Here is a 13,336-nt window from a genome sequence, read left to right on the forward strand (position 1 = left end):
ATTCACAAATTGAACGGTTTAACATATTTTTTTTGTCAATTGCAAAGTCGAGAAACCTCTCAAACTTATCAAAATCTAATTAGAGTGTAGCTCAAAAATATTATTATATGAAAAACATTCTTTGAAATTGGTTCGTCACCAAATTTCTTTCAATTATACATATATAACATTGAGAATAAATTTTCAATATAGGAGTGTTCTCTGGTATGTTTTTGAAGGTGTATTAATTTTTTATTATTATTTTTTTGAAAAAATTTATTTTGTGATATAAATAAATTCAATTTATGTATAATGATACATGCATAAATGTAATATATTTTTTTATATACATTATATATTATTTTATTTGTAACTTAATTATTTAGATCATTCCGTGTGCTACACGGGCTCTAAAGCTAGTAGTGAATATACAAGAAAAAAGCCTATAAAATTATGAGCCCAAACACAAACATTGCACTAAAGTCAAAAAGAAAGAGGACAACAAAGCCAAACATTATCATCATCTTCATATTTCCTTCTTTCACTTCTCATATTAAAAAAAAAAATTACTTATACTTCACCTACCAATAATGAATTACAAATTACAAGACCTACAAAGAGACGACTGACTGTACACAAGAATGGTATCGCTATGCTGGTGGCCATGCCGGTTCGGGTCGAGTCGGGCTACATCTAGTCGGTTGTTAGATCCTCGTTATCGGTCCCACATGGCCTGGAATATAGGCGGTCTGTGCTTCAACCAGTGCACCAAATCTTTATCTAAAGGAGCCTTGCATAACAATCCATCTAACATCGGGCTCCCAAAAACCTTTGGATTGCTCTTGAATGACCATATTTTGTCCTTTGGCCATGCCTTTTGTGGTTGCTTCTCCTGCATGACATGATTCAAGAACGCGCTATGTTAACCCGAACCGTTTTAATCTGACTGGTTTCCACCGTGAATGAGACGTGTTCATGAATGAAGAAAATTGTTCATGTTCGTTCAAAATGAACGTAGTGTTTGATATTCATTTACAGGCTTGATAATTCTGTAGTAAACATGTCATAATATTATTTATCTTATCATGTTTACTACAGAACTATCAAGCCTGTAAATAAATATCAAACACTACGTTCATTTAGAACAAGCATAAACAATTTTCTTCATTCATGAACGCATGTCTCATTCTTCATTTATGTTCATTCGTTTAAACTCATTAATGTTCGTTATATGTCCAAGGCTTGATGCAAAACTACTATCGAGCCGGGGGTCTCACCGGAAGCAGCCTCTCTATCCTTATGGGGTAGAGGTAAGGCTGTCTACATCTTACCCTCCTCAGACCCTACTATAGCTTTGCTATTGGTGGGATATACTGAGTACGATGATGATTTAGTTAAGTCTAGTTGTATAATTTGAAGCCCAAAGATTCAGGTTCACATTTAATTTTAATTAGTGTTCACTACATTATGTTTCATCTATATTCGTGCATGCTCATTAACTGTCCGTTCGTACTATTAACAACAAAAAACGAACACGAACACAGTACTAAGTTTAGTTTAATTGTCATATCGATGAATGAATGAAGAGGAACATGTCCTGTTCGTGTACGTTCATTAGCAAATCAAACCAACCCATTTTGTTCCAAACCCGTTAAGAGACAGAGAGAACTGACCATCCTAGAAATCATGGACTTTACGGTTCGTGGGCCATAGACGCGTTGTGGTGACGGCTTCTGGATCTTAGAATAAAAAGATCTGATATCCGGCAACGATAAACAGCCTCTGGTTGCTTTGATAAGGTTAGCATCAGGCTCTGCATAAGCTTGATTATGCCAAAATATCAGCTGCCCTAAACAATAGTTCTTTCCATACGTCTTACGGTATTCATGCAATCCAGGCCCCATTTTTTCTGCTGACTTCGGGCCCAAGTCTAGAGGACTAATGTAAACCGGCGATGACGTTACTTCCCTGTACTCCTACAACATGGTTTACAAACAAGATGAGAATATAAAGTAAAAAAACAAAAGTCAAACATTGAGAAAAAAAGTAAAAACTCACCCGCACTCTGAAAAAGAACTTTGTGTGCGCGTAAATGTGTATCAAGTCCGCAGCAGCATCATGTCTACATTTTGGCGAGCAAGGAAGGTTCCGCACCTCATCACGCAACCTAGAAAGCAGATACAAGTTGGTGGGTCAACACGGTCAAACCAACCCATTTTGACCCCAATGCATCAGAAAAGATGGAAAATCACAGGATTCAATGTTTACCATATCAATGATTTTCGAAGAGCTGCCGGGATGTCATCGGAAGAAGACGGGTCGTGGGTCCGAATGCTGGACCGTATTTCACTCAGGTGTCCATCTTCCAAATGAGGTGCAATGCATTGAATAAGTTCCTCAACAAAAGATCCTTCACCTTTCCAAATGTGAGAAACTACTTCTTTTGGAGCTAGCCTCTCTAACAATGGCGGGGCTCGTTTTGGATCTCCAAACACGTTTTTCATCACGTATCTCACCTATAAACGGAATGACAATTATAGTTTACAAAGAAAGAAATATCAAGTCACGAGTGAAGTGAAAGAAAATATACCTTGTCGAGGGTAAGAGCCAAATTCTGAATCCTTTGATTGAAAACACCCTCGGCCTGAATCTCGGCTTCATTTCTCTCGGTGTCCATGCATATATCTGTGAAGTATTTCCTCTTTTCTTCTAGATTATGAGCTAGAATCACCTCTGGAAGCTTTGTTCTTTCAAAATGGATGAATCTTACCTACAATATAATTAAAAAAAATATTTATAGGCTTCACAATAAATTGACTGTGTGTGTGTGTGTGAGAGAGAGAGAGATGATACCAAACGAGCAGTGTATGCAACGAGCCAATCAGGTAACCCGCTAAGCAAACAACTACCAAGGCCTGCTTTACTTAATTCAATATAATCTTCTTCTGATACAGAATTCAATTCACAAGCCTCTAGCATCAACTGATGTCGTTTTAGGATTCCATGGCAATCTTTAAGTACCTGGGAGAAACAAAAAACCATGAAATTAGACAACAAGTTATGTGAGAAATGAAAAATTGTAAACAGTGATTCACAAATCTTACTTTCTGGAAAGCCCCTTCACCAGTCAGATTCAAAAAGCTCCCTCTGCAAACTTGACTGCCACATAAGCAAACAGACGCCTCATATTCTTCCTTACTCTGCATAAATATACAAAAAAACACGTGAACCACGTCAACTTGGCATGCTATATATTTTTAACAATCGAAATGTAATTGAAAACTTACCTCTGTAACAGAGTTATAATCGAACGTAACTTCTTCTCCATATATGATAGGACGCACGCTATATATGCCTATTTGATATTGACCGTCAACAGCAGTTACCCTGACATCAACATAAACAAGGGAGAAAATGAGTATTATGTACTCGCTTTTGACTTTTTATAGTCAAATCATGTACTTTCAGTTTCAAGATTCATATAACATATATCTATCTAGTTTCTAGAAGAATTGTCTATGTTAAAACATGTATAAACTTACTTTGCTTCACAATTTGGTCTACATGAATGACAAATTCGGCTAGCATAATTGGCTTTATGCATTGCATCAACCACCACCAAGTCATAACCATCACCGTCCCCCTAACAACCACAATAGAGAACACGATAAAAAAAAAGTTCAAAAACAAAGAACCACAAAACTTGTAAATAAATTATTTTGATGAGTTAGAATAATACCTTTGGCCTCTCAAGATAGATATTATAGAACTCGGGTGCCGGTTCTTTACTGTCTTTTTGCAGAGCACGAATACCATCTTGCTTTTCAAACCATTTCCAAGCAGGATAAACCTAAAAAAATTTGTGACCCGTATTTAGATACATAACTTTAATTCTAGGAAGATAAAGCATGATACTTTATGAACATCAGATTTGAAGAATATATGGTAGAACATGTGGTATCCTTACCTCTCCTAAAAACTCCACAACAAAATCATCCTCACTAAAGCCAGCTTCTTTGTTACAAACAACACCAAGCCCCTGGAAATAAGAGAGATTATATTAAAATTCGAGAAAGACAATAAAAAATTTGAAGAACACAATAAAGAAGGTACACCTTCCTATACGCAACATAATTGTCATCAGGGCGGTTGCTCATAGCCTTGAGCATATATTGACAGAGTTCAGATGTGCGTGTATCATGATCTTCTTTGGCACTTTTCAATATCTCTTCAATAACGAGCTTCAATGAATACTTCATAGGAGTATTACCAGTTCCTGTAAAAGCCCTGACTTGCTTATTCAAGGTTCTAAGCAGCACATCTTCAATAAACACATGTTTATCCACAAGTTGCCAATCTGATTCTTCAGGCATCGAATCTAATAAAAGATTGTGTGTGTATGGATCTATCCCATAAACTTCTTGTTCTATCACCTCATCATCAAGTTGTTTCCTTGGTTTATAATCTTTAACTTCAGGAATGTCAGATTCCTCAGTTCCATTCTTTTGGGAAATAAGTTTCTCAGAATAATCTTCAGGTAAAGTAACTTGCATCTTTCTTTGCACGTTTTCATGATCAGTTACAATAACATAGTGATCGATTACTTCGTATTTCCTGGTGACAGGTGGGACAAGACTAGCTTTTGTCATGCGAGCCCCCCATTCCCGGTCATCAACCAAGGAATCAAACCCGTCATCGGCACTAACATAACCATCCCCAGATCTTGATTCTGCGGGCCCACCTGCTGACCGTGCATCCATGTCACTATCTGAATCCGATGTACTACTTTCACTGTCGGTTTCTGTTGCTTCTGAGGATCTTGAACGGTCATCAGACGTATCACTTTCAGAATCCATAGCTTTTTTGTTCAGTTTAGATAAACGCCTTCTAATTTCGCGATCGGACGTATAATGCCCATAATCAGTGCTGCCATTAAAAAACGAACCGCTACTTCTGCCGGTGTATTTTCTCTCTCTGTTGACTTTCTTTGCCTTCGAAGCAGAAGAGAACCCTGGAGGCGAATCATCTTTCCAGCTCTTCATCATCGCATCTTTCTCGATTGAAAATTTTGAACGATCTTCTAAACTCGTTGCGAGCCGAATAAACAAATTAATTATGTGATTCATACCTTTGGCGTCCCCCTTATTTTTCAATCTGAATTAACAAAATAGTGAATAAAAAGGTTAAAAAGAATATACAAATAGAAAACAAAAACCAATGACAAGTGAACTTACTTGATTGCTTCCCTACACATTCGTCTAATATCATCTTTCACAGATCCCAGACCCCGACCAGCATAATAACCGTTTCTTATTTTACTCTCGATTTCAGCAATCTACGCATCAAAAGGAAATCAGATATTAGTAATCGTAAACTATTAATAGACAGGTATCAAAAAAATATTAAAGGATGTGATGTGTACTTTTGGGATGAAAAATTCAAATGTATTCTCCCTCATGATGTCCTTGAGACCGAGAGCTAAAAACTCTATCATCCTCTTGTATCCATTTTCAGTTTTCTTCATTGCCAAACGCCTCAATTGGGCATCTCTAGATAGCATTGATGATGATTTTCTGGCATCAAAAGCTTTTGAACGTTTGTATAAGCTTCTTCTGAATAATTGATTTGAAGCATCTCTCTTATCCAGACTTTCAAAGTAATCTCTAAGCCCACTAGAATCCTCCACATGACTATTAGTATAACTTCGTTCAGTCATTGAATGTGAAGTCCGGGTCTTGACCCATTTAATATTTGGAAACTTACGGGTCAGGTCCTCAAACTGGCTACAACCTCTAATATCTACAGAAGATAAACAAGGAAGTAATCCCAAAATTTCTTCAAGCATAATAGGAGTTATTTTTGAGCAACCATGTAGAACCAAGGTTGTTATTTTCTCTTTATTATAACCATTCTGCAACAAAGGAAAATAATGTTAAGCATCAATAAGTATGCTTTGTATCATTATCTTTTACCACAAAGAAAAGAAAAAAGATGAACTGACCATTATGTTTTGGATCATAGAGTCGGTGCAATTTGGCACCCAAGAAAAGTCAGCTTGTTTAGAGATGCCTTTGTAAAAATTTACTACAGATCTCCAGTGTTTACACGTTGAATTGGCATACACAAGGGATTTTATATCAGATTTAAGAAAATGAAAGACTCGTGCCAGCACTTGTCCATTTAGCAGACCCCAATTATCATTGTCCAAAATAGAATTTTCACTATTTTCACTGCAAAAAGTAGCATCACCACACAAATCTTCAAATGGTACCTCTTTTTCCGAGTTGAATACATCTGGTTCATACTCTTCTTCAATTCCATCACCCACAATACGAGCTCTTTTGTTAGCTTGATCTGTGCCAGCATCATAAATTGCATTTCTTTTTAGCACATCTTTAAATAAAGCAGAGGGGGATAAAATTTAACAAAAAAAAATACACTCATACTACAGATTTGGAAGAATTGGATAAAGGGTCAAAATAGACTAAGGTCAAACGCGTAAACTTTAGTACAGGTCAGCACAGCTTGGGTGGAGTTGGGTTGACAGTTGACTCTTAAGCATTTTTCTAACTTTTTCCGAATAATGAATATATTAAGTATGATTATACAAAATTACTAATAAAATAATATCCGATTTGCTTAATATAAATCCATATATAAAGAAAGATTCAAAACATTTGACTTAAACTGGTTTGCATAATTGCGCGTTTCATTTTAAGTAAAATAAAAATGCCTATTTGGCCTTTAAGAAGTATAAATCAAACCCAGGTTTCATGAAGAACAAGTTGAAATTCTATGTCACGAAAAGAAAAAAGATAAAACAGAGATTTAAAAGACTTCTTAATACCTGATCTTGTGAACTTGTCAACCATTGCTGGATTATATATGTTTTTCTCTATTTCTTTCCTGGGCTGTCTAAGGTTAATCCATGGGTCCAAAACCTCATTTATGGCTGCAGCAAATTCACGACTCTTGTATGACTTCATGATCAATTCATGAAGCTTACCTCGAGTGTAACCAATAAACTGAGGATGCAAATAGTGAAATGAACTAGAAGTCCCACTCTCGGTTTCCAAGGACGGTCCAGATGTATCACTAGAGTTTTCATTATCAACCTTCCTCTTTCCTTCGCTAACCGGGACCCACAGTTTATCATACTTCCTGAAAACACTACTATGTTTTTGGATTACACCTTGATCAGCCAAGACTTGGAGTTCAGAGTATGAAAACGGCCCCCTTTCATGACCAGCACCATCATAATAATACCAATCACCAAGATGTAATTGCAAATCATCTTTATTGGAAAGATGATCTTTTGGCATACTAACTGGCATGATGCTTTTCCATGACACATGATGATGATGATGGCCATGTTCATGGCTACTTTTCCTTCTAGAAACACTTTCTTCTGATGATCTTTTTGAATCACCGGTCGAACTGTAACGGTGAGTAGGCCTTGAAGAATATCTTTCTTTCCCTCTTGGTTTGGCACATGATTCAGATACAAACGAGCCATGGTCCTTAACCACACATGTGTTAATTCTGACAACTGGAAGCATCAATCCTTTTACTCCCCTAGCACCCAACATTTTTGTTTGACTTGACCTATAGTCGGTCAACTCATCAGACGGATTGAAAGCCCATGATGGAAGATCAAGCCTTCTACCATGAGAAGAATGATAAAGCTCATCTTTTTTATGCCTGCGTGGATCTTCATGACCTGATTTCGGCATCTGACAGAGGGCATAACCGTCATTAAGAACAAACTTCTTTTTCAAAAATCTATCTTGAGCAGCCTCATCGGTCCTCTTCCAGTCACCAACTTTGCATGACCACCGACCAGAAAACCAATCAGAAGTATCTCCAAATTCATATGCATAATCCTTGTCAGAATGTGCAGACCCAGCTGGCAGTTTATCTGCAACATCTTTATATGGGAACTCGGGGATACTAGATGTGTCCTCACCAGTTTTTAGACCGTCATCACCTCCAACCTCATATTGATGAGGTAAGAAACCTGTGTATACGTCATGCAAAACTCTTATTAATAATCATGTCATAATAGAACTAACTGCATGCATAGAGTTGACGCGGTTCACGGCTCTAGGGTACGCCGCATGATATTTATTTTACATCATTAGTTCTATTTTTTGTTCTCAAAGAAATGCAATGTTTCCATTTTTAAACTATTATGTCCAAAAAATTACCTATAAGCCTGTTAGGAATCATTAAAAGATATTAGTGGCGTTGAATACCGTGCACAAGTTTTATTTTAAGGAATTTTAACACTTACAAAAAGTTGTTATTAAACTATGTACCACGTAAAACTTGTATTCTCTTTGCGGTGCTAAGAGAGTAATGAATAAACTGATAACGTAAAATATATATCATGTGAAAAAAGCTCCTGTTACATCAAATGATATACAGAAATGAAGCATATGATATAAACAGTACCTTCAGAGTATCCCCATGTCTGCAGCTCCCCATGAATGAATGTCATTTGCAGCACCTCTGCAAGATATTAAATTCAAAATGTTACAAAAGCAGTGTTAAGATGAAGAAAAGTGTAGGAAAAGAAGGTGCAGAAAAACATAGTCACTGTATAACAGAAAAGTTCAAGAAACTATAAAAGGGTACATAAAAAAAACAATTACCAGCAACTGTCTCAAGTTCTTTTCCTGGAACACTGGAAAAACCATCAAAAAGTGCTTCAACTCTTTCATCAATTCGAAGATCTTGAGAATTTGAATCTTTATTTGTTTCTGCAGAAACAACCAACCCCTCTTCACCTAACTGGTTACTAGTTGAAGCCAACTCACCCACATCTACTAACAAATTTCCAGGAGCTTCAGGGGGGCTAACCAGCTCAGTAACAGTGTCAAGAAAACTGGAAGCAAAATTAGTTGTCACTACCGGAGAAACTGCATTTTCAACAGTCACCCATCTTTGACTATCCAGATGTTTGACCAAATGGTCCGAAACAAGAAAGCCTTCTTCCACAAGCATCTTCAGATCACATAATCTTGATGGACCCTGTTCCACACCACGATGGTCCAAGTAAAACCATTTTCCACTGACTGAAACCGATGTTTCTGCCTCGGGAACATGTGGTGGGGTATCACATATATCCATGTCTTCTTCCATTGAAAGCTGTTCTTCAGTAGCTCCATTGACCTGCTGTGCTTGCTTTAAGTCTTCTTTTTGAACACTTTTTTCACCAGATCCATCACAAGCATCAAGATTGGTTCTTGTTTCAGAATCTTTAGCCAAGATTTGTGTATCCCTTGAATTCACTTTCTCTTCTTGGCTCCTAGACTCATAATGACTCTTCCGTTTTTCACTTGAGCCCGTTTTTTCGACCTGTTTCCCGGTAATTGCCAGACCTACCACGATTATGTGGAGAAGATTCTGTTAAATTTGGAGTTCGCTCTCTGCGATCAAGCACCCGAGTTTGCACACGTGGCGATCTTTCTGAATAACTTGGGCTTCGGTTTCTATAATCATAAGAACGATTACGACCATATGGTGACCTGTCACGGCGAACCGGACTCCTGTTGTCATAATGGTCATACTGGCGGGGCCCGGTCACGTGGGGACCACTCCGAATGATGTGGACTGTTATTATGCCTGTCATAGGCTGGTCTAGAAGACAGTGGAGATTCACAGTTTCTAGATGAGTACCTTTCCGGCGGAACATTCCGAGTAGACACGGAATTTTTATAAGAATGTTCTGCATTGTAAGCAGATCCAGACCGGCTTCCGTCATCAGAAATTCTTCTGCACTTATAAGGAGCATAGTCATTAAAGTCACCATGGTGTTTCCTGTCACTGCTATCCGTATGAACATTGTGCCGTTTCAAACGGTTCCCTAACTGGAAATCTCTTCCACGACTTTTACCACCATTACTGTATTCATTATTTAACTCACCTTCTTCGTCCACTATTTTTGAACCGATTCTTGGCGTCTTTTCTCCGCTGCTATTTTCCCACTTTGCAGGTTTCTTGGTACTATACTGGTTCCCATTTCTGTTGTACTCTTTTTCACCTGAAGGCCTGCCTCTACCGCGTCCCGCTTTCCATCTTTTATTGGCAGATTCATGCTGCCTCACTCTGTAGCCATAATCATAATCATCATCGTCGTAGTCATCGTCATCATAATCATCTCTCTGCCATCTGTCCGTGATGGATTCAGCTTTCTCCACGTCATCTTTACCTCCTTTGGTGGACCAATAATCATAAGTGTCGTATTCTTTCCTCAGGTTATAATAATCGTGTTTCCGCCACTTAAAGTCTCCCTTTTCAAGGTGAGGTTTTCGCCACTCCCCCTTGTCAATCTCACTCTTGAGTTCAAACCTCCTGGGTTTCTCGGGGACAAACTCCCCATTCTCCAAAGAACCCAATTCACCTTCTTCGACTTCCTCCTTATTATGCCCATTGTTGCCGACTTGTACCGAGAACTCTTCACTACCACTACCACTACCACTACTGAAACTACTACTACTACTATTATTATTATTATTATTATTGTTATTATCTTCAGACGGTTGTTGTTGTTCTCCTGCTGAAAACTTATCTCTTCTTCTTCTTCTTACCAGCTTCATGTTGTTGACGTTCACGTTGTCTTCCTGTTGTGTAAGATTGATATTGAAGTCATTGGCGCCGCAAAATGAGTCGAATGGCAGCGAAGGGACACATGCAACACCTCCATCGCCCATGGAAATACTCTCTCGTAAAAGCAAAACCAAAACCCTAGCTTTTATCCGGGGCTCTCGATGCTCATTCTTCAAGCACTCTGCACCAACGAAACAACCTAATCAGTATTCAATTCAACATAAATGTATGTAGGGTTTCAAAATAATAATAATAAACACAACGACGTTATGCGTATGCTTATGCATAAACACACACAGAGAAAGAGAGAGAGAGAGAGAGAGAGAGAGAATTGAGACCCTAGGATCCGAGAATAAAAACCCTAGGATCCGAAAGTGAGATGAGATGAATTGGTTCGGAAGCTAATTGGAATTGGAATGAAGAGAAGAGATTAGAGTTAATTACATAGATCGATTGAATGAATATAGAGAGCTCAAGATGAAGATGAATCAAACCTTCTTCTTCTTCGGTTCTGTTCTGTGATTTGAGAGAGAGAGAGAGTCGGAGACCAAAAACTTCTTTTTTTTAATTATATAAATAAATTCTTTCTTTGGGTTTTTATTCATGGATTCGGGTTATCGGTCTATCCGTATCTCATACCTAGTATTCTATTCTGCTCTCACCCCTAAGCCTATATCCGTCTTTCTCTTCCTTGCCTTCTCAATATTTTCTTATCCTCTTTTCTTTTCTTATTCAACTAGTTTATTACCCGGCGCCAGGTTGATAAAACTCAGACGATGGTAAAACCCAAGCGTTGAGTCGGTAAGTCGACGTGAATTCAGTTGGTTGTGGTGACGTGCGTTATTGTATCGGAATTAAAACCAAAAATAAAAACAAAAAGAATATAAAAATTGAGATGAACCAATGTGGTGGCATTGGTCGGTAAAACTCAAACGTTAGTAAAAAAAACCTAACAGTTGTCGATTCCGGACGTTGAGGCGGTGAGCCTACGGGAATTCAGTCGGTTTCAGTCATGTTTGTTATGATACCGAAACTAAAAAAATGGTGTTTCGGCCAGTTTCTGTTACACTCGTTATGGTGACTGAACTTAAAAACAAAAATAAAATTTACAGACCAATTCGGTGCCGCCAAGTAGCCCAATAGGACACTTGCGACACCAAACTTGTTATCATATAGTACACCAAACTTGTTATTATATAGTAACAATAATAATATATATTATGGTAACTTATTATTTTTATATGTAAAAAAGTTTCTTTATTTTCATTAAAAGTATAAAATTCAAGAAAAGCTTTAACAGAGTACAATGTATGACTCTAATAATGCATAAAGCATCTTTGAAGCATAAGGTACAACACCCCAATGCATAAACTCCTTTGCAATTGTAATATACTAGTTATTAGACCCGCCGCAACGTTAATATTAGTAGCGGTGTTGTTAAAGAAGTAGTTACGTTGAGTTTATTAGCCGTCCTTTGGAACTTAAGCGGCCCGCGTTGGGCCGTGGGGGGTGGGGGGCATAAAACTATTGAAAATAACATTGGAACGTTTTATTGACACATAAACTCAAATTATGCCCAATTTTAGAAAAAAGTGCGCGAATTCCAATGTAGCCATTTTAGAGGACTTTTAGTAGATGAATCAAAACGTAACAGAAGTTTACATAGTGGTGAATTATGCTTATTGCATTCGATTGTTTCACGTAAACACAACATCACTCATCTTGCAAGTTCGTGAAATCAATTTTGCAGCACACCAAAGAACATGTCTTTATAACACCCAAGATAAAACCAAACTCCCAATCCCATTATTTTTCCATCACACAACTTAAAGAAAGAGATCTTCCTTTTCCTAATCTCTTTAGAACTGCTGCGTTCCATATTTCTCATAGATCAAGTATGGAGCTTCACCTTTTATTTATTGACATATCAATTATCAAAGAAACATCGGTTCTTTCTTGAGATCACATGATCCAGTGGAACCAATCTTACTTGAAGCTCAATTTCGTCAACAACCAACGTTTGAACGTTTAGACTAACAGCAGGCTCAGATTAAACCATCACAGCCTTTAACATATTGATAGAACATAATCAAAAGATAACTGACATTACCTCAAATCCAGACGTAGGTTCAGATGATTGCTTTGAACACAGATGGCTGCAAAATAACTTTGTTCTCTGGTTATGCCACGCCAAGATGTGATTCTTTATATCAATCATCATCACAACCTCATAAGGTGATAAATATAAGTCTCAAGTCAACAAAATTGGGGCTTTGATGATAACCAATTTTTCTTGTAGAAGACTCATTTGTTAGTCATCCACTGAGGAAAACCCCGAACTGTATTAACATTGTTGAGTCTACAAATTGATCGACACCAAAAGTCAAAAGTGCCAAATTGAATATCTTTCAATTTCAAAGTTGGAATAAAATCAAAGTATAGTGCTTCAAATGCAGTTTATTACTTCAAAGAATGCATAATAAACTTAATTGAGGAACTATGGATCCGTCGGCGCCATGGAACGGCCGGCGATCGACAGGCGCCGATCTCCGCCACCGCCTAGGATTCCAAAATGGAAGCTGGCAACAGCCAAGATTAGAAGATATCAGATTTGCAGAATACCGAAGATGTCCGGCTACTATTTGTTTAAGAAAATAGAGAGAAAATGATGGATTGTGATGATGGTGTAGACTGGAAAGCACATAGGAACCTTTGGCTGTTGAGAGAGAGCATAACACGTGTAGTG

At 37.7% G+C, this 13,336-nt stretch overlaps 1 protein-coding gene across 1 annotated transcript; it reads right to left on the reverse strand.

Moving 5' to 3' along the window:
• Positions 1-398: 398 nt before the first annotated feature.
• Positions 399-11,137, reverse strand: LOC143577622 (histone-lysine N-methyltransferase ATXR3-like). Its single transcript, XM_077061403.1, is given in 21 exon segments — positions 399-871; positions 1,653-1,955; positions 2,038-2,146; positions 2,248-2,495; positions 2,570-2,749; positions 2,833-3,000; positions 3,084-3,179; positions 3,267-3,366; positions 3,522-3,622; positions 3,719-3,829; positions 3,947-4,018; positions 4,095-5,133; positions 5,214-5,314; positions 5,402-5,890; positions 5,981-6,333; positions 6,827-7,996; positions 8,434-8,490; positions 8,634-9,321; positions 9,323-9,556; positions 9,558-10,771; positions 11,035-11,137. Coding segments are annotated over 20 exon segments (6,933 nt in total). The 5' UTR covers positions 10,695-10,771; positions 11,035-11,137; the 3' UTR covers positions 399-694.
• Positions 11,138-13,336: the final 2,199 nt, after the last annotated feature.

Source organism: Bidens hawaiensis, unplaced genomic scaffold (genome assembly GCF_021521415.1).
Source record: "Bidens hawaiensis isolate Kalapana, Puna unplaced genomic scaffold, B.hawaiensis_p1.1 tig00028751_1, whole genome shotgun sequence".
In the NCBI taxonomy this organism is placed as follows: domain Eukaryota; kingdom Viridiplantae; phylum Streptophyta; class Magnoliopsida; order Asterales; family Asteraceae; genus Bidens; species Bidens hawaiensis.